This window comes from Oncorhynchus mykiss, chromosome 4, assembly GCF_057628025.1.
Source record: "Oncorhynchus mykiss isolate SJ-2025 chromosome 4, ASM5762802v1, whole genome shotgun sequence".
Lineage (NCBI taxonomy): Eukaryota > Metazoa > Chordata > Actinopteri > Salmoniformes > Salmonidae > Oncorhynchus > Oncorhynchus mykiss.
In genome coordinates, this window is record NC_143025.1 from 81,204,021 (window position 1) to 81,225,753 (window position 21,733).

The following is a 21,733-nucleotide window of genomic DNA, read 5'->3' on the forward strand; positions in this document are numbered from 1 at the left end:
AAAATGTATCAAATTTGGCAATGCTTACAGGTTTACCCACCTTATCACTGATACATATTTTTACATCTATCTAAAACATTTCTACACTATCACTGTATATATATTAGTGCATGTAATGAAAAGCTTGACCAATCCTTCAGTAAAGTAAGGATTAAAATGTCATATTCCTTACACAACATAACGTTTTTCTGGCTAATTGTTTGGCATTTACATTTGACATCCCCCTTGTAGGGGGCTGTAAATGCAACAGTTGATGTCATTTATTTCATTTATTTGGTACTCCACGTAAGATGTCATTAAGTTTTCAACAAAGTGGTAATCCTATAGATACAGCTACAACGTTTCCCAACCCTGCTCCTTGAGTACCCCCAACAGTACACAATTTTATTGTAACACTGGACAAGCACATTTGATTCAACTTGTCAACAATCCCTCAATGAGGTGTGTTTGTCCAGGTCAACAACAACGCCTACTATTGGGGGTGCTGGAGGACTGGGAAACACTGAGTTAGAGAACTCATCTTTATATCTGTGCCATTATAATGTCTGTTATTTATTTACCTTTATTTAACTAGGCAAGTCAGTTAAGAACAAATTCTTATTTTCAATGACAGCCTAGGAACAGTGGGTTAACTGCCTGTTCAGGGGCAGAACGACAGCTCAGGGGTTTGAACTTGCAACCTTCCGGTTCCTAATCCAACGCTCTTACCACTAGGCTACCCTGCCGCCGTCTGTGACAGCATGGGCAGCGTCATTGAGGCTAATCCCCACCCAGTTGACTACTTTGACTACTTTAAATGGTGGAAGCCCTCAATTGTGCTGAACATGGTAAAATTAAGCAATGAGGCACGAGGGGGTGTGGTCTATAGCCAATATACCACGGCTAAGGGCTGTTCGTACGTACAACACCATGCGGAGTGCCTGGATACAGCCCTTAGATGTGGTATATTGGCAATATATCACAAACCCCAGAGGTGCCTTATTGCTATTATAAACCAGTTACCAAGTAATTAGAGCAGTAAAAAGCATTGTTTTGTCATACCCATGGTATACGGTCTGATATACCACGGCTGTCAGTCAATCAGCATTCAGGGCTCTAACCACCCAGTTTATAACAGCCTTTTGGCCACTAGAGGCCTCTATCACTCACTACATGTGGGTAGTCCAGAAGTAAGACTAAAGACAGTACAGTAAGAAGATATTCAGAAACATTTGAGTCTAACGGTCGTCTCACGCCGAACTTTGCATGTACAGACCTTCAAATCAAAGGGACTCCTTCGAAATAAAGTTGTTTTTTACTAAAATTAAAACATGTCAGTTTGTCTTTTTCACGAGATTGGAGTAATAACATGTTGATCTACTTAATAACTTGGTTAGAATCTAGATTGTACCTATAGATTTCGAGAAACTTAACAACCAAGTAAGAATTGTTCACTTCTCTCGTTGACTTCTAAAACCCCAAACCCCGGTCTGATCTGCTTAGCTTGTTTTGCAAGTTGTCCCAGAAGTCTCGCGATGTTGTGCCTCTGAGTTTAGAAACTCCGTGGTAAACTCGGCGTTTGTGTCCACAATGCTGACATGCTGAAGATGAACTTGAGATAAATATGAAATTGGTGAGTTGATTTAACACGGAGAGGCGAGAATTTACCCCATAACTGATACGCTATTTTTTGGTATGCTAAGTAATGTAGTTGATATGGTAAACGTTACTTGGCTAGGCTAGCCAACTAACGTTACAGTAGTTTTTTAATCGTTTGTTGTTAGCCATGGCTGCCACGCTAGCTAGCTATCATACATTTGCAAGTTTTTGAACACTGACAAGTCAGCAACCAATCATTGACAAGACAGTATCGCAGCGTTTTATTCTGTTGCATTTGCTATGCAAGTTGCTATTGTTGTTTTAGCTAACTTGTTTTCATGCCTGTTGAGAGATGACATGTGTAGCATCTCTTCCATTCAGTACTGTCTGTCAGGTCACCCCACACTGCCTTGCAATGTCCTAAAATTAAAATCCACCACAATCATGTTGGACTGTGGACTGGACACCACATCTGTGCTACAGTTTCTACCACTGCCTCTGGTACACAGGTGAGACAGAAGTGATGTTAACAAGAAGGCAGCTGTACATCGGCCACACAGCAGTATTCATCGGGGTTGTTCCTCCTTTATACTGTATTTCTTCCTTAGGTTAACGTTGCAAAGACATTTACTGTGAATAGACATATTGGCCCCAACAAGTGCCATGCCATGATGAGGAGGGTACCCTGTATATTTTCCAGCCCAAGGCTTTCCAAGCTCCCAGGATGGGTGTTTAAAGACAGCATGATTAACCTTGAGAAGGTATGAGGTCACTAGAAGCCACTATGGGTAACATCGTCTGATAATGTGGTGATATATTGGTCTTGCTTTTCGCATCCTTGTCCATCCTCCTCCATCCTCCTCACTCAGAAAGAGCTGCTGGACCTGTCCACCATAGACGTCATCCTGATCTCCAACTACCACTGCATGATGGCCCTGCCTTACATCACGGAGCACACAGGCTTCACTGGGACCGTGTATGCCACAGAGCCAATGCTGCAGATCGGCAGGTAGAGAGGGTGACTTGATGTGACTAGAATCATCTGCGACATTCTAGAATCACCAGAATTGGCAACATTCCAGAAAAATGCAATTGACATTTTAAAAACACATTCTAGAATCACTTTGATTAGTATCATTGCAGGAAAATGTAATGATTCAATAATGTGATTCTAGCAATTCACATTCTAAAACCATTAGAATGTCAACATTCCAGAAAAAATTACAAGGGGATCTTAGAAGGGATTGAATAAGCCTAAAAACTGTTCTGGATAGCATCCGGCTGATTCTACCTATCTGCCCTTAATCTTCTGATGGAGGAGCTGGTGAACTTCATGGAGAGAGTTCCCAAGGCCCAGTCTGCCACCTGCTGGAAGAATAAGGAAATCAAAAGGTGACCTGCCAGACCAATGCCCTGCACAAATTAGTTTAGGATTTGTCAGCTGATGTTATACTTGTAATTCACAAACTGAGAGCACACTATTTTCATGAGAAAAAAAACATTGAGACAATTTATTTTTAGGCTGCTTCCCAGCCCGCTGAAGGATGCTGTAGAAGTGTCGACTTGGAAGAGATGCTACAGTATTCAGGATGTCAACTCTGCTCTCAGCAAGGTGCAACTCGTGGGCTACTCGCAGAAAGTAGTAAGAAGTCTGTCTTGTGCACTATAATTCAAACACACATATGCATTAATTCACCTAATAACTAAAGCTAACGTGTGTCTTCTATCATTTCTCTCTCCAGGAGCTGTTTGGTGCCGTGCAGGTCACACCACTGAGCTCTGGCTACTCATTGGGTTGCTCTAACTGGATCATCCAATCACATTATGAGAAGGTTTCCTATGTCTCTGGCTCCTCCCTCCTCACCAAACATCCACAGCCCATGGATCAGAGCGCTATGATGTTCTTATTCTGACTGGCCTCACACAGATGCCAACCGCCAACCCAGATGGCATGCTAGGGGACTTCTGCAGTAACCTAGGTATGTTGTGTCCTGGTCCCAAGTCTGTCTGTGCTGTCTCGCCAACTCCTATAGTCATTGGCTATATGTTCATAGCGCCATCAACAGTACAATTACCTAATCTTTGGAATCTTGCATAGTACCCATAAACACAGTGCATTCAAAATTGAATTCATATGTAAGATAGAAGTGGTGGAGACTAAAAACGTTTAGAAACAGGTTTGAAATGTAATGAAATTGAATATCTTTAGATAGGTACACATTAAACTAATTACAGGTTGACATATGGCGTTGTGTCTGACCAAACAGTCTGTTGTACTTGTAGCCATGACGATCCGTGCAGGGGGCAACGTGCTGGTGCCTTGCTATTTCTCAGGGCTGATCTATGATCTCTTTGAGTGTCTTTACCAGTTCATAGAGAACGCCAACCTGGGCTCCACCCCCTTCTACTTTATCTCGCCTGTGGCCAACAGCTCTCTAGAGTTCTCACAGATTTTCGCAGTGGTGAGTTCCAGAGCCATAGAATTAAAATTATTCTACGATTCTATTTCTATGACCTGTGATTTTTGAGCCATCTGTAGATTTGACTACTACTATCTCACAGGTCTCTTGTAAAATAGATTTTTTAAATCTCACTAGCTTGGTTTCGATCCACTTGGTGACAGATTTTCATGCGAATATAAAAAAATCCACATAAAGAAAAAATGCTAATTTCCCCACCAGTAGCGTTTCCACCAAACAGACTTGTTGCCAGATAAAAATCAGTGCGTGATGACATAGTGCACACAAAATGTACTTTTTAGCTGAAGTTTTCGTGTACTGAATAAAAGTAAACTACCAATAGTTTTTGTCACAAACTGTTGCATTAAATAGCAAATGTGCCTTACTCTGGTCTTGATATGTGTTCTCTAGCCAACAGCTGGCAGATACAGTGCAGGTAGGCTAGTCTACATGATGACATTATTATGGAGAAGAGACAGAATATTTTTATTTGTGAAACAGCAGTCAAGCATCGATCATCATGTCACAAGAATCAGACCCTCAATATTTATTGGAAAGGAGCATCAAGATCACCGTACACTTCACCACCCTGTGAAGTTAATCATAACTTATTTAATCTGTATCTTAATAAACTGCATGGTTTCCCGAGTCCTAGTGGGAGGACCACAACCACATCATCGCCTGACTCCCAAGTTTACGTCGATATGATAGTTCAATAAATCAATATTTGATATAATAATTTCCACCGCCATTTCTCATATTTTATTTTATGTTTTATTTCACCTTTATTTAACCAGGTAGGCTAGTTGAGAACAAGTTCTCATTTGCAACTGCGACCTGGCCAAGATAAAGCATAGCAGTGTGAACAGACAACACAGAGTTACACACGGAGTAAACAATTAACAAGTCAATAACACAGTAGAGAAAAAAAAGAGTCTATATACATTGTGTGCAAAAGGCATGAGGAGGTAGGCGAATAATTACAATTTTGCAGATTAACACTGGAGTGATAAATGATCAGATGGTCATGTACAGGTAGAGATATTGGTGTGCCAAAGAGCCGAAAAGTAAATAAATATAAACAGTATGGGGTTGAGGTAGGTAAAATTGGGTGGGCTATTTACCGATAGACTATGTACAGCTGCAGCAATCGTTTAGCTGCTCAGATAGCAGATGTTTGAAGTTCGTGAGGGAGATAAGTCTCCAACTTCAGCGATTTTTGCAATTCGTTCCAGTCACAGGCAGCAGAGAACTGGAACGAAAGGCGGCCAAATGAGGTGTTGGCTTTAGGGATGATCAGTGAGATACACCTGCTGGAGCGCGTGCTACGGGTGGGTGTTGCCATCGTGAGCAGTGAACTGAGAAAAGGCGGAGCTTTACCTAGCATGGACTTGTAGATGACCTGGAGCCAGTGGGTCTGGCGACGAATATGTAGCGAGGGCCAGCCGACTAGAGCATACAGGTCGCAGTGGTGGGTGGTATAAGGTGCTTTAGTAACAAAACGGATGGCACTGTGATAAACTGCACCCAGTTTGCTGAGTAGAGTATTGGAAGCTATTTTGTAGATGACATCGCCGAAGTCGAGGATCGGTAGGATAGTCAGTTTTACTAGGGTAAGTTTGGCGGCGTGAGTGAAGGAGGCTTTGTTGCGGAATAGAAAGCCGACTCTAGATTTGATTTTAGATTGGAGATGTTTGATATGAGTCTGGAAGGAGAGTTTACAGTCTAGCCAGACACCTAGGTACTTATAGATGTCCACATATTCTAGGTCGGAACCATCCAGGGTGGTGATGCTAGTCGGGCGTGCGGATGCAGGCAGCGAACGGTTTAAAAGCATGCATTTGGTTTTACTAGCGTTTAAGAGCAGTTGGAGGCCACGGAAGGAGTGTTGTATGGCATTGAAGCTCGTTTGGAGGTTAGATAGCACAGTGTCCAAGGACGGGCCGGAAGTATACAGAATGGTGTCGTCTGCGTAGAGGTGGATCAGGGAATCGCCCGCAGCAAGAGCAACATCATTGATATATACAGAGAAAAGTCGTCCCGAGAATTGAACCCTGTGGCACCCCCATAGACAGCCAGTGGGACCGGACAGCATGCCCTCCGATTTGACACACTGAACTCTGTCTGCAAAGTAGTTGGTGAACCAGGCAAGGCAGTCATCAGAAAAACCGAGGCTACTGAGTCTGCCGATAAGAATATGGTGATTGACAGAGTCGAAAGCCTTGGCAAGGTCGATGAAGACGGCTGCACAGTACTGTCTTTTATCGATGGCGGTTATGATATCGTTTAGTACCTTGAGCGTGGCTGAGGTGCACCCGTGACCTGCTCGGAAACCAGATTGCACAGCGGAGAAGGTACGGTGGGATTCGAGATGGTCCGTGACCTGTTTGTTGACTTGGCTTTCGAAGACCTTAGATAGGCAGGGCAGGATGGATATAGGTCTGTAACAGTTTGGGTCCAGGGTGTCTCCCCCTTTGAAGAGGGGGAGGACTGCGGCAGCTTTCCAATCCTTGGGGATCTCAGACGATATGAAAGAGAGGTTGAACAGGCTGGTAATAGGGGTTGCGACAATGGCGGCGGATAGTTTCAGAAATAGAGGGTCCAGATTGTCAAGCCCAGCTGATTTGTACGGGTCCAGGTTTTGCAGCTCTTTCAGAACATCTGCTATCTGGATTTGGGTAAAGGAGAACCTGGAGAGGCTTGGGCGAGTAGCTGCGGGGGGGGCGGAGCTGTTGGCCGAGGTTGGAGTAGCCAGGAGGAAGGCATGGCCAGCCGTTGAGAAATGCTTGTTGAAGTTTTCGATAATCATGGATTTATCGGTGGTGACCGTGTTACCTAGCCTCAGTGCAGTGGGCAGCTGGGAGGAGGTGCTCTTGTTCTCCATGGACTTCAGTGTTCCAGAACTTTTTGGAGTTAGAGCTACAGGATGCATACAGGATGCAGGATGCATACAGGATGCATACGTTATACTGACAAAAAAAGATCCCACCATTTCAAATGAACAAATTATCTGTCGGCTTTTATAAAATTGTACCGAATTGTACCGTTTCCATCACAGCTGTCGTGATTTTTTATATATATGGAATGACTACTCATAAAAACTGTGTGAAAACGGGGTTAATGAGACTAACCTACAGTGTTAATGAGACTAACCTACAGTGTTAATGAGACTAACCTACAGTGTTAATGAGACTAACCTACAGTGTTAATGAGACTAACCTACAGTGTTAATGAGACTAACCTACAGTGTTGAGACTAACCTACAGTGTTAATGAGACTAACCTGCAGTGTTAATGAGACTAACCTACAGTGTTAATGAGACTAACCTACAGTGTTGAGACTAACCTACAGTGTTAATGAGACTAACCTGCAGTGTTAATGAGACTAACCTTCAGTGTTAATGAGACTAACCTACAGTGTTAATGAGACTAACCTACAGTGTTAATGAGACTAACCTACAGTGTTAATGAGACTAACCTACAGTGTTAATGAGACTAACCTACAGTGTTAATGAGACTAACCTACAGTGTTAATGAGACTAACCTACAGTGTTAATGAGACTAACCTACAGTGTTAATGAGACTAACCTACAGTGTTAATGAGACTAACCTACAGTGTTAATGAGACTAACCTACAGTGTTAATGAGACTAACCTTCAGTGTTAATGAGACTAACCTACAGTGTTAATGAGACTAACCTACAGTGTTAATGAGACTAACCTACAGTGTTAATGAGACTAACCTACAGTGTTAATGAGACTAACCTACAGTGTTAATGAGACTAACCTACAGTGTTAATGAGACTAACCTACAGTGTTAACGAGACTAACCTACAGTGTTAATGAGACTAACCTACAGTGTTAATGAGACTAACCTACATTGTTAATAAGACTAACCTACAGTGTTAATGAGACTAACCTACAGTGTTAATGAGACTAACCTACAGTGTTAATGAGACTAACCTACAGTGTTAATAAGACTAACCTACAGTGTTAATGAGACTAACCTACAGTGTTAATGAGACTAACCTACAGTGTTAATGAGACTAACCTACAGTGTTAATGAGACTAACCTACAGTGTTAATGAGACTAACCTACAGTGTTAATGAGACTAACCTACATTGTTAATAAGACTAACCTACAGTGTTAATGAGACTAACCTACAGTGTTAATGAGACTAACCTACAGTGTTAATGAGACTAACCTACAGTGTTAATGAGACTAACCTACAGTGTCCTCCATAATTATTGAGACAGTATTTTTTTATTTTGTACTCCAAAAGTTCAAATCAAATAATGACTATGACGTTAAAGTGCAGACTGTCTACTTTAATTTGAACCGTTTAGAAATATCAGCAGTTTTTGTACATCGGCCTCCCCCCTCTCAATTTATGGGGCCAAAATGATTGGGACAAATTCATTTATGTGTATTAAAGTAGTAAAAAGTTTAGTATTTGGTCCCATATCATTTTATGTAATTTAATGTCTACATCAAGCTGGTAATGATATGCTAACCACTCACCATTACAATAACTGGGAAGGTTAGCATTTTTGGAGGGGATATAACCAAATGCGGACCACAATGTCTTGTTCCCAGACAAACTAAACTTCTTTGCTCGCTTTGAGGACAATACAGTGCCACCGACACGGCCCGCTACCAAAACCTGCAGGTTCTCCTTCACTGCAGCCAATGTGAGTAAAACATTTAAACTTGTTAACCCTCGCAAGGCTGCAGGCCCAGACGGCATCCCCAGCCATGTCCTCAGAGCATGCGCAGACCAGCTGGCTGGAGTGTTTACGGACATATTCAATCGATCCTTATCCCACTCTGCTGTTCCCACATGCTTCAAGAGGGCCACCATTGTTCCTGTTCCCAAGAAAGCAAAGGTAACTGAGCTAAATGACTATCGCCCCGTAGCACTCACTTCCGTCATCATGAAGTGCTTTGAGAGACTAGTCAAGGACCATATCACCTCCACCCTACCTGTCACCCTAGACCCACTCCAATTTGCTTACCGCCCCAATAGGTCCACAGATGACGCAATCGCAATCACACTCCACACTGCCCTAACCCATCTGGACAAGAGGAATATCTATGTAAGAATGCTGTTCATCGACTATAGCTCAGCATTTAACACCATAGTACCCTCGAAACGTGTTACTAAGCTCGAGACCTTGGGTCTCGACCCCACCCTGTGCAACTGGGTCCTGGACTTCCTGACGGGCCGCCCCCAGGTGGTGAGGGTGGGAAACAACATCTCCACCCGTCCCCACAAGGGTGCGTTCTCAGCCCTCTCCTGTACTCCCTGTTCACCCATGACTGCATGGCCACGCACGCCTCCAACTCAATCATCAAGTTTGCAGACGACACTACAGTGGTAGGCTTGATTACCAACAATGACGAGACATCTGCTAACCATGTGTATGTGACATATATAAAATTTGATTTGATAGTTGACGTTTCCTTTCCGGACAATTTACTTATCACTGCATACTCTCACACACACAATCTACATGCACATCTGCAGCATATGCTCCATATTCTATTCTTATTTACAATAAGAGACTCCTTAATGACACATTTATTTACCATTAGAAACGGGGAACAAATATGTTTTACTACTTCAACAGACATATGTTAATTTGTCCCAAAACTTTTGGTCCCCTGAAATGGGTGGACTATGTACATAAAGTGCTGTAATGTCTACACGACTCACCTGATATGTATAAAAATACCCTCAAATGAAAGCTCACAGGCTGCATTTTAACCTCATAGTCATCGTTTCAAATTCAAACTTTTGGAGTATAGAGCCAAAAGAAGACTTCGGTGTACCAATATTTACAGTGGGCTCTGTGCATAAATGGGTTAAATTAAAACTTACTGTTGGTAGCAGACCTGCCTGTGGAGATGTGACACCCAGTCTTTTCCCCTTTTTCTTATCTTCTGGAAGGCTTTATAAGCAGTCTAAGGTTTACCTTCCAGAACCTCCTTTCCCTCACTCTGAGGTAAGGCTGTTGGTCTTTAAATTGATTTGTTTAAAAGCGAGTTGGTGCCAATTGAAATTACATTGCACTATATTTAACAGTTTTATCTTTAATTTACTCAATCTATCAGATTTTTGGACACTGTTCATTTGATAATTTAGCTATAGTTGTATGTTGGCCTATCTCAGACACTTGTCTGTCTTTCTGTCTATGTATCTCTCTGTTGATCCAGACCAACAAGTTGAAGCACTACCCTAGTACCCATGGCGACTTCAGTAGTGAGGTCCGGCAGCCGTGTGTGGTGTTCAACAGGCACCCGTCTCTTCGGGGACGTGGTGCACTTTATGGAACTGTGGGACAAATCCAGCCTCAACACTATCGTCTTCACTGGTGAGCACAACTGTACCAGAACATGGCAAGTTTACCAACCATGGTAGCCTGTCCCTAATCTCAGAACCCAAAACCAAATCCTGCGCTAGCTGGTCTGTCACAAGAGACTTGACCTGTCATTAAAACTTTGTTCCATTGTTCGTATACCATTAGACGATATAAAACAGAAGGTTAGATCCCATGGTTCCAAATATGTGGTCTACTGAACTATGAATGTTTTTTTTAAATGGTTCTATCTTACTCCCACAGAACCAGACTTCCTGGATGCATCCTACCTGGATGCGGTAGCCCCGTACCAGCCACTGGCCATGAAGTGTGTGTACTGTCCCATCGATACTCGCCTCAACTTCCACCAGGTCTCCAAGCTGCTCACGGAGGTCCAGGTACTCAATACACACCTGGAACTTTTATAAGGAAGGCACTGCTATTATACATGTACAGTTCCTTCAGAAGGTTTTCACACCCCCTGACATGTTCCACATTTTGTTGTTGCAGCCTGAATTTCAAATAGATTACATTTAGATTGTGTCACTGATCTACACACAATACCCTGTAATGCCAAAGTGGAATTATGTTTTAGGCTTGCCATAACAAATGTATAAAAATTGAAAAGCTGAAATGTCTTGAGCTAATTAGTATTCAACCCATTTGTTTTGGCAAGCATAAATAACTTCAGGAGTAAACATTTGCTGAACAAGTCAGATAATAAGTTGCATGGACTAACTCTGTGTGCAATAATGGTGTTTAAAATAACCCATCTCTGTACCCCCTCAGTCCAGCAGTGAATTTCAAGCATATATTCAACGACAAAGACCAGGGAGGTTTTCCAATGCTTTGTAAAGAAGGGTACCTTTTAGTAAATGGGTAAAACAAATTTAAAAAGCAGACATTGAATATCCCTTTGAGCATGGTGAAGTTATCACATACACTTTGGTCACTTCAGACATACAGGCGTCCTTCCTAACTCAGTTGACAGAGAGGAAGCAAAACGCTCAGGAATTTCACCATGAAACTAATGGTGATTTAAAACAGGTTAATGGCTTTGATAGGAGAACTGAGGATAGATCAACAACCTTGTAGTTACTCCACAATACTAACCTAAACGGAGTGAAAAGGAAACCTGTACAGAATAAAAAATATTCCAAAACATGCATCCTTTTTGCAATAAGGCACTAAAGTAATACTGCAGTAGAAAATGTACACTGTTCATTCTAGTCCAGAGGAGGCTGGTAGTTGTATAACAGGCTCATTGTCTTGACTGGAATCTAATGCAACAGAGTCAAATGTTTCCATGCGTTTGGTACAAGTCCAATGATTACATTCCAGCCATTATAATGACCCTGTCCTATAGCTCCTCCCACCAGCCTGTTCAAGCCTCTCAGGGAAAATCAACAAAAGGTGAGAAAGCGATTGTTTATTCCACCAAGGAGTAAGTGACAATGCTTTACAGAAGTCATTTGGGGAGAATCCATTATTATTGATCATTGCAGTTCCTGAATACTGCCACTTGGAGGCCATGAAAACCAGCTTGGTCATGCTCCCATAGTACATTGCTAGAGACTAGGCTCCATTTAGTCAAAATACATCACTTCAATGCCAAGGTGTTACAAATACTTCAGGACATCTTAATCTTCTACATTATGCATTATTTCCACAATTTACAGTAACAATTCAATCTTAATTTCACAACAATTGTTATAGCTTAAACGCTCTATAATCACATTTTATTGGTCATACACACCAGCTTGGATGCCCCTGTACCGTCTCCATGTTCTAGATGGTAGCAGGGTGAACAGGCTGTGGCTCGGGCGACAGATCCTTGGCCTTACTGTGACCCCAGGTCCTGGAGGGTAGGCAGTGTGCCCCCGGTGATGCGACCGCACCACCCTCTGGAGTGCCCTGCGGGTGCGGACGGTGAAATTGCCGTACCAAGCGGTGATACAGCCTGACAAGAAGCTCTCTATGGTGCATCTGTAATTTGTGAGGGTCTTAAGGGCCCATTTGAAATTCTTCATCCTGAGGTTGAAGGGGAGTTGTTTCTTCACCACTGTCTGTGTGAATGGACCATTTCAGATTGTCAGTGATGTGCAAGCCAAGGGACTTAAAGCTGACCAACGCCACATTCCTTCAGTAAAATTTTGAACCAGGAACAGATATAGCCTGTGGTTCACGCCAGACTTGATTGCCCTTGACCAGCACAAAAACATCCTGTGGCATTCTGCATTAGAATCAAACAGCCCCGCGATATGCAACTTTTCAGGGAAGTTAGGAACCAATACACACAGGCAGTAAGCAAAGGCTAGCTTTTTCAAACAGAAATGTGCATCCTGCAGCACAAACTCCCAAATGTTCTGGGACACTAAAGTCCATGGAGAATAAGAGCACCTCCTCGCAGCTGCCCACTGCACTGAGGCAAGGAAACACTGTCGCCACCAATAAATCCACGATAATTGAGAATTTCAATAAGCATTTTCCTACAGCTGGCCATGCTTTCCACCTGGCTACCCCTACCCCGGTCAACAGCCCTGCACCCTCTACAGCAACTTGCCCAAGCCTCCCCATTTCTCCTTCACCCAAATCCAGATAGCTGATGTTCTGAAAGAGCTGCAAAATCTGGACCCCTACAAATCAGCAGGACTAGACAATCTGGACACTCTTACTAAAATGATCAGCTGAAATTATTGCAACCCCTATTACTAGCCTGTTCATCCTCTCTTTCATATAATCTGAGATCCCCAAAGATTGGAAAGCTGCCACGGTCATCACCCTCTTCAAAGGGGGAGACACACTAGACCCAAACTGCTACAGACCTATATCTATCCTACCCTGCCTTTCTAACGTCTTCGAAAGCCAAGTTATCAAACAGATCACCGACCATTTCGAATCCCACCGTTCCTTCTCCGCTAAGCAAACTGGTTTCCGAGCTGGTCATGGGTGCACCTCAGCAACGCTCAAGGTCCTAAACGATATCATAACCTCCATTGAAAAGAGACAATACTGTGCAGCTGTATTCATCGACCTGGCCAAGGCTTTCGACTCTGTCAATCACCACATTATTTTCAGGAGACTCAACATCCTTGGTTTCTTAAATGACTGCCTCGCCTGGTTCACCAACTACTTCACAGACAGAGTTCAGTGTGTCAAATCGGAGGGCCTGTTGTCCGGACCTCTGGCAGTCTCTATGGGGGTGCCACAGGGTTCAATTCTCGGACTGACTCTTTTCTCTGTATACATCAATGATGTTGCTCTTGCTGCTGGTGATTCTCTGATCCACCTCTACGCAATACAATTCTGTATACTTCTGGCCCTTCTTTGGATACTGTGTTAACTAACCTCCAGACAAGCTTCAAATGCTATACAACTCTCCTTCTGTGGCCTCCAACTGCTCTAAAATGCAAGTAAAACTAAATGCATGCTCTTCAACTGATCGCTACCAGCACCTGCCCGCCCATCTAGCATCACTACTCTGGACGGTTCTGACTTAGAATATGTGGACATTTACAAACACCTAGGTGTCTGATTAGACTGTAAACTATCCTTCCAGACTCACATTAAGCATCTCCAATCCAAAATTAAATCTATAATTGGCTTCCTATTTCGCAACAAAGCTTCCTTCACTCATGCTGCCAAACACACCCTCGTAAAACTGACTATCCAACCGATCCTTGACTTTGGCGATGTTATTTACAAAATAGCCTCCAACAGTCTACTCAGCAAATTGAATGCAGTCTATCACAGTGCCATCCGTTTTGTCACCAAAGCCCTATATACTACCCATCACTGCGACCTGTATGCTCTCGTTGGCTGGCCCTCGCTTCATATTCGTCACCAAACCCACTGGCTCCAGATCATATATAAGTATTTGCTAGGTAAAGCCCCGCCTTAGATCACTGGTCACCATAGCAGCACCCACCACACGACATATACATATACATATACATAGCACACGCTCCAGCAGGTATATTTCACTGGTCACCCCCAAAGCCGAATTGCAAAAATCACTGAAGCTGGACTCATATCTCCCTCACTAGCTTTAAGCACCAGCTGTCAGATCACTGCACATAGCCCATCTAACTACCTCATCCCCATACTGTTATTTTTTTGGTCCTTTGCACCCCAGTAGCTCTACTTGCACATTCAGCTTCTGCACATCACTCCAGTGTTTAATTGCTAAATTGCCTATTTATTTCCTTACCTCCCTTATCTTACCTTGTGTTATTGACTGTATGTTTTGTTTATTCCATGTGTGACTGTATGTTTTGTTTATTCCATGTGTAACTGTTGTTTGTGTCGCACTGCTTTGCTTTATCTTGGTCAGGTCGCAGTCTTAAATTAGAACTTCTCAACTAGCCTATCTGGTTAAGTAAATTTGAAATAAAAATGACTCCTCTGACAAAACAAAAGCTGATTCAAAGAGGAAGTGTCAAAACTCTTCCACGGTAGGATACAAGTATTCTCAATGAAATGTGGCTATCGAGGAAGACACTTTTTGCCTACCAACAAATTGACACACTCAATCACTTAACGTTTTCAGTTCACAGCGAAAAGATGGACTTTTGCCCAAATGAGAAAACCCTCCTGAGAGAGCAGGTGGAGAAAATAGGCCAAGTAAGTCTAGATCATTTTCCAGGCAGGGCACAATGACCTCTAAAGCAACAAATAGCTCCAACAAAATTAGCATCAATAGTTACAAGGGCATTAGACTGCTGCACATGCACACAAGTCAACTACAAAAGACTTTCCTCACACTGAGGAAAGAGTGCAACATACTCACAATCTAGAATTTCCAGAACACTGACCATTTGTGTGGGAAAATATTTAATTGAGAGTTTACATGCACCTAAAATACATGTAATAATATTTCAATGTACAATATCTTAAATATACAGTGTACTACATGAGCATTAGATAACATAAATGTATGTATGCAGCAGATGGAAATGTTGATGTACTGATTGTCAGGAAGTCTGTCCTGTTTGAATATTGTTTTAATGTGTACTCTCCCTTCCTCCACATGAGACTATTGACTTGACAAAAGCAAGCTTCATCACATTACTTCTCGCTATATAATTAAACTGGATCAGTGATCATATTGCGGAAGAAAGGAAAGATGTGGATTGTTGCATTTGAGCGGCTCTAAATGCTTTCGCGAGAACATGTTTGTGGAATAATGCAGTCAAACAGTAAACGTATACAGGCAGTACGTTTTGAAGGGATCCCCTGGCTGGTTTGATATCTCATATCCTAGGCACCTGAGGGCAGTTTGGTCTTCTGCAGGTTCTATTGTATTACACACCTTCTTATAGGACTTGTGGAAGGGGCAACATTTCATACGCCCAAACCAACCCTTAGCCCCCAGGCTCTTTTGTAGATCTGAAATAGATGGTTATGTACAGAACAGTTTAGTCATTTAGCAGACGCTCTTATCCAGAGCGACTTTCAGGAGCAATTAGGTGTCTTGCTCAAGGGCACATCGACAGATTTTTCACCTAGTTGGCTCAGGAATTTAAACAAGCAACCTTTTGGGTTACAATGCTCTTAGCCACTAAGCTACCTGCACAACATGCTTGTAGCTTCACCTTGCCAGTGTCTTCTGAAAACATTCAGTATGTGGCTGAAAAAGGTGCGCTTTCACGTACATATAACACATCTTCTAAGATCTACACAAGTGCCTAGGGGGTTATGGGGCTAAGTCAACCACCAGCTTTCTCTACACTGGAAACCGACCGACTGGTTTGTCTACTTGGATTCTTTCTCAGCGTCCAGCAGCGCAGAGCGGATCCCAAGCTTCTGGAGCTCCTCTACCAAGTCTCCATTCTGGTGCATCTGTAGGAAGATGTCACAGCCACCCACAAACTCTCCATTTAAGAATATCTGTGGGATCGTGGGCCAGTTGGAGAAGTCCTTCACTCCTGTGAGAGAGACAGAAAGAGTTAACATGTGTAACTATTAACAATATCCATACAACATTTCCATTATGGCCCAATTTCAGCAGTATGATGATGCTGTAAGATAACAGTTCCCCAACTGACATTCCTTTGACGCACTTGTGTTGCAAGTTAGCATTTCCTTATGTTCATAGACTGTTACACAATGTTGTCTCTACTAGTCCCATTGTATAGCAACAGCCACAGTAAAACATTAAGGGGACTACCTAGTAACATATTGCTATAACAAGCCTAATAAATGTCAGTACATAAGTAGTATAATGTTTGAAATTAACCACACCCTCTTTGTCCTTGCTGCAAAACACTGATAAAAAAAATACTGTGAACCTAGTTAGCTAGATTTGAAAAGGAGCACAACTACTTTTGGACAGGTTGATGTACCATACATACATACAGCCAGCCACATATAGTTAATTTCTGTCATCTTAATGAAACTATTGTTACTAACTACAAGGTTAAAAACGATCAGGATAAAATGTAGGCTAGTATTTTGAAGTAAAAAGTAGCGAGCTGTACTGACCTTGTCTGAGATCCTGGTCATCCAACACGTTATATGCAGTATATTCATTCACACCATGCATCCTCAGTATCTGAACCACGGCATTACTGAAACCACACATTGGCTGGGCAGGCGTCCCTTTTATAAACACCACCACCTTGTCCTTCTTCACCATATCACCAAGGTCTTTCTGTAAGGCCGCAGAACACATGAGCCGGGCCGAGGACACCAACGATGCATGTTGTCCATCAACTTGCTTCGGTGGATAGACCGACGAACTCAACCGAAGACAGCGAACTGTCGACCGAATTAGGTTGTTCATTGTCTTCGTTTGAAGGAAGTTATAAACAGACAGAGACACTTTCACACACTCGGGAGCAGTGTTACCAACTAATTTTCAGGGAAAGTTGCTAGAGGCAGGTCGATTTGTTGCTAAAAGTTGCTAAATGACGTTGTGATGTCATTGGGTGATGACGCAATTACGCAATAACGAAAATAGCGTCATTACGTAGATTACACAATAACGTTACTCAAATTGACTGGCCATCTCGGCGAAAAATATGATTTGACATTTGTTAGTTTAGATTTGTTTGTTTATTATCATATATTTTTTTGTTTGTAAAAGTAATATAAAACAACACATTTTCTATGATCACATTTTTATTTTTAAACACAACACATTGAATTATTAATATGTTATTACATTTTATTTATTTTATTTTTAACTAGTAAACCTACACATTCTGAACAATTATAGTTTTAAGCAGTGTATTGGTAGTTAGTTAACATGCTACCTAACTGATCAACAATTATAGGTACAGGCTAATAACAAGGTATATATGCTATCTTATTGAACAAGCAACTTAACTAAAATAATGATGTATGCGCTAGGCATCACTCTCCAGCTCTCTCCAGGTTGTTGTGCTGCTTGGCTGGCTAGCTGCTCAATGGTTTCCTCCAGATATTGCCACTGTTCTCGCACACACTGCAGTGCACACTGCCACCATCAGCTGTGTGTCTCCGCCAGTTCCAGAAAGTCCACTCCTTGCATACGTACTGTAAACATCATGAATCATAGATTGGCAAGGAAATCCTCTTCATATTCACTGTCCAACTGCATTGTCACGGAGCTGGAACCAGCAGAAGAGGATGGAGTGGCCTTAAAGCTGCATGCTGCTGTGGTGCCAAACTGCTGCAGAACTTCACTTGGTAGTTTATGCTGGTAAAAGGTATCACCAGCCAGATTCAGTCCATATCACACCAGGAGTATGGAGTTGAGAGTGTGCAGTGACATTCTATTTATTAACTATTTATTAGCCTTTCAACCTCCGCATTTGAGTGTAGCAAGGAGAGGGCAGCAAGTGCAGCTTTGCACAGTTCTTCAAATGGATTTGACCTGGAAGAGTCCGTGTAGTTATTGACTTCACTCCAAAACTCGACTGTATTTTCAGTTGAGTCCCACCTAAACAGATGGACGTTTCTCCATTGGGAAACAATTTTATCAATTGTTTGGGGCTGGTATCCCAGTAGCTCAGCTACTTTAATAATTTCAGTGGTGCCTTTATTGTGCTTTAGCGTTTCCTTAACACTGAACAAGGCCATGTGTCGCAAGGCTTCTAGGTTGTCTGGGTGCCTTGCTTGCAGCTCCTTGCTTAAAGCAACAATGTAGTTGATGCACTGTCTCCGAATGACCTTTTTGTCCTCTGGCGCAAGACTGAGTTGGTACACTGTGCTCTCGAAAAGGTACTGAAGGTATGGTAATGGACTGAGATGTCCATCAATGGCATCCTCCAGGACATCAATTTTTGCCATAGGGTTGACTACTCTGCTGCAAATTGATGTTAAGAGGTGTCCCAGATTGTCCAAAAGCTTGACCAGATCTGTTTGCTCTCTCTCAAATGACTTCATTGCAACTTGTCCATGGACATGGCCGTGGAGCACATCTGTCATGTAGCAATGCTCACTGGCCTTGGTCACCTCAAAGTGGAGTTTCAGTTCTTCCCACTGGCTCAATATACGACTTACCGCAGGCTCAATCGATAGCCAACGTGTGGCACACACTTTGGTGATCTGCAGGGGTTTCTGGCCACAATTAATGGTGGCATACACTGCTTTGTACGCCTCGTGCCGTCTTGGGGAAATCAAAAACTAGTTGTAGGTTTCCCTGATTAAGTACTCAACACTCCTAGGGATGGTTTCTTTGGATGCTGCACAGACAGCCAATTGTAAAGACTGCCACACACAGCGGATGAGTACCAAATTGGGCAATGCACATTCTTCCTTTAAAATCTTGTGCACCCCGTTGTGCACCCCAGTCATCACGGACGCATTATCAGTGCCAATACCCTGAAGATTCTATTTTTTAAGGTTACAATTCTCAAGAAACTCAACTACCGCCTTTGCTATTAATCTGGCATCACCCCCCTCCAATTCAACCAGGCTGAGAAATGTGGACACAACGGTTCTTTTTTTAGCACTGAAATACTGAATCACCACACCCAGGTATTTCGAGACACTGACATCAGTGGACTCATCCAAAAGGAGACTGAACTTCTCATCCCCCACATCTGATGTTACCCTTTTGAGAGATTAAGGAGCCAGTACTCTCCTAATCATTTCTGTGCACTTGGAAGTTTGCTGCCACAGAATCTGAAAAGGCAGCTTTGCAAGTCATACCTAAATGGTCGCATGCTAGCAGCGAACAATGCTCCGCAATGGCCATTTCTATAGTAGCTTCTGCTCTTTTGCAGTTATCCACTTTTGTAACCAACTGTGGTAATGTAGACTGCGTTGTGGGGTTGTACGGTTTTGATTTATTTATATGCGTTGCTGTAGCACAATGTTTTTTGATGTCATACATTTTTGCAAGCATATCTGATTTGCAGAATGCACAGTATGCCCAACAATCATCCCCAATTACTGGCTTCAGCCACCCTTTAAATTCAGGTAAAGACTCCCACTCTTTTCTGTACTTCTGTCTGTACATTTTTGATTGAGACATGTCGATTGATGTTGTAAGTTCTGTTCAAGATCAAACACTTTTGACCACCTATATTCATTGGGTTTGTCTCGTCGAATGCATACTACTGCTGCTGCAGTCAGCCAACAATGATTTGCAATTTGCTGCTGGCCTGCTGCTGCCTGTGCACGAGCTGAGCGCCTGCTGCTGACATCACTCACAATGCAGTTTTGCAGCCAGGCACGTGTGTTGTGACTGAGTGTGTGACACAGAAAATATATATTTTAAAGTAGCTAAATTTGTTGCAAGGTGCTGTTTGAAAAAAAAGTTGCCAGGGTACTCTGAAAAGTTGCTAAATCTAGCAACAAAATAGCTAAGTTTGCATCACTGCTCGGGAGCAGAGCAACACATTTATAGTTGAGACAAATATCAACCTCCATGTCATGTGACAAAATGGAAGCAACTAGATCTGAATGTTGATTGGACAGCATAAATTCCTGCACGTGTGGTATTCTTTCAAGTTAACACCGATTACGTAAATTACACAATTGTGGGTGATGAAATAGCATACCAAAATATTTACTTTGATAATAATAAATAGTCCTAGATAAAAAAATATATATATTATTAAACAGAAACGTCAGACATTTTGTCTTTCTTAAACATTTTAACATAACATGTGAACATTAGCTTCCGGTTTTGTGACGTCAGTGGCTTCCCACTTTTAGCGTAAAAAACAAACAAAAAAGTTGTTCATCCGACAGTCAAAATGTGCAATCATTTATACAACACAGGTTTGTAACATATTATGAGTAGTGCTACTAATTGTATTGCACTGAAAACCGTGCTTTATATATTTAACAACACAGTTGATAAGAAGGTTTGGGGTTAGAAAGAAGTTGAGATTGTTTGTGTGTGAGTAGCTAGCTAACAGTTAGCTGTGGCATGCTGGTCGAGTCCTGCAACATCCAAGTGATACACAGTCGTCCTCTGTCATAGCTCATAATTTGTAACCTTGTGATACAGCCTCTTGCAAGGACAATTGCTTGTGGCGAAACATGGTTACATAAAGCAAAACAAGGAAGCTAAGGCGGGACTTCTGGAGGTTGAGGAGTTCTACGTGCGATGTTCCTTGGACAGATTGTCTTCAGAGAGCCCTGCTTTCCACGGCGGTGACGGACCATCATGTACCCTCACCTTTCTTGAAGCAGGAAGAAAAAGCCTTGTGTGGTAACCAGCTATTGTTTGGAAGGGGAAGGTTTTCCTGTCGAACACTTGATTTGTCACATTCTCTAGTATCTATACCTGTAGAGCTAGGATTCAGTCTTTGGCCCTCAACAGCTGTTGGTTGGCTCTGTTTTTGAATTTAATTACCTCTGTCATACCTTTTTATAAACCCTGTTGTTTCTGTGTCTCTCTGAACAGGTATTGTAAAGCATGGCTGGTGTCGTGTGTGTGTTGACATCTTCAGGGATCCCGTTATCCTCTTTTGTAGTCACAGCTTGTGTAAAGCATGTCTGCAGGAAAAATGGAGACATAAGGGACCTCGGGAATGACCAGTGTGTCGGAAAATATTTAAGAAATACAATCCACTCTGTAACCTGGTCGTAAAGAACCTGTGCGACGCCTTTCTCCAGGAGAGGAGTTGGAGAGCTTCAGAGACTGCTGGGTCTGGGGTGTTCTGCAGTCTGCACAGGGAGGAGAAACTCATGCTTTTCTGTGTGGAGGGAAAACAGCTCATCTGTGTGGTATCAGACCTTGAACCTACATAAAGTTCACAACTTCTGCCTGACTGACGAAGCTGCACATGATTGTAAGGAGACAGTCAACTTCACTGGAGCCCCTAAAGAAGAAGATGATGGCCTTTGATGAAGTGAAACAGACCTGCTATAAGTCGACAGTGTATATTAAGATTGA

The 21,733-nt window shown here is 42.5% G+C and overlaps 2 protein-coding genes and 1 non-coding gene across 11 annotated transcripts; 2 read left to right on the forward strand and 1 right to left on the reverse strand.

Annotated features, from left to right (window-relative positions):
* The first annotated feature begins 1,497 nt into the window (after nucleotides 1–1,497).
* LOC110521080 (integrator complex subunit 9-like) lies at nucleotides 1,498–11,557 on the forward strand. 9 transcript variants are annotated; one of them, XM_090233128.1, is made up of 9 exons: nucleotides 1,522–1,612; nucleotides 1,960–2,087; nucleotides 2,187–2,339; nucleotides 2,448–2,587; nucleotides 2,897–2,970; nucleotides 3,100–3,220; nucleotides 3,321–3,557; nucleotides 10,253–10,410; nucleotides 10,660–11,557. In XM_090233128.1, the coding sequence occupies exons 8-9, from the start codon at nucleotides 10,284–10,286 to the stop codon at nucleotides 10,821–10,823; spliced, it is 291 nt and encodes a 96-aa protein (XP_090089254.1). In that variant the 5' UTR covers nucleotides 1,522–1,612; nucleotides 1,960–2,087; nucleotides 2,187–2,339; nucleotides 2,448–2,587; nucleotides 2,897–2,970; nucleotides 3,100–3,220; nucleotides 3,321–3,557; nucleotides 10,253–10,283; the 3' UTR covers nucleotides 10,824–11,557. The 9 variants fall into 9 exon arrangements, 7 of the variants coding, with proteins under 7 accessions (XP_090089255.1, XP_090089253.1, XP_090089254.1 ...); XM_090233131.1 differs by lacking the exon at nucleotides 1,960–2,087 and having other exon boundaries at nucleotides 1,526–1,612; XM_090233129.1 differs by having other exon boundaries at nucleotides 1,498–2,339.
* A 3,657-nt stretch (nucleotides 11,558–15,214) lies between these two features.
* On the reverse strand, nucleotides 15,215–17,239 carry glrx5 (glutaredoxin 5 homolog (S. cerevisiae)). The gene is given in 2 exon segments (NM_001160697.1): nucleotides 15,215–16,322; nucleotides 16,879–17,239. Coding segments are annotated over 2 exon segments (474 nt in total). The 5' UTR covers nucleotides 17,180–17,239; the 3' UTR covers nucleotides 15,215–16,149.
* Nucleotides 17,240–20,820: 3,581 nt separating this feature from the next.
* On the forward strand, nucleotides 20,821–21,107 carry LOC118964510 (small Cajal body-specific RNA 13). Its single transcript, XR_005051571.1, has one exon.
* Nucleotides 21,108–21,733: the final 626 nt, after the last annotated feature.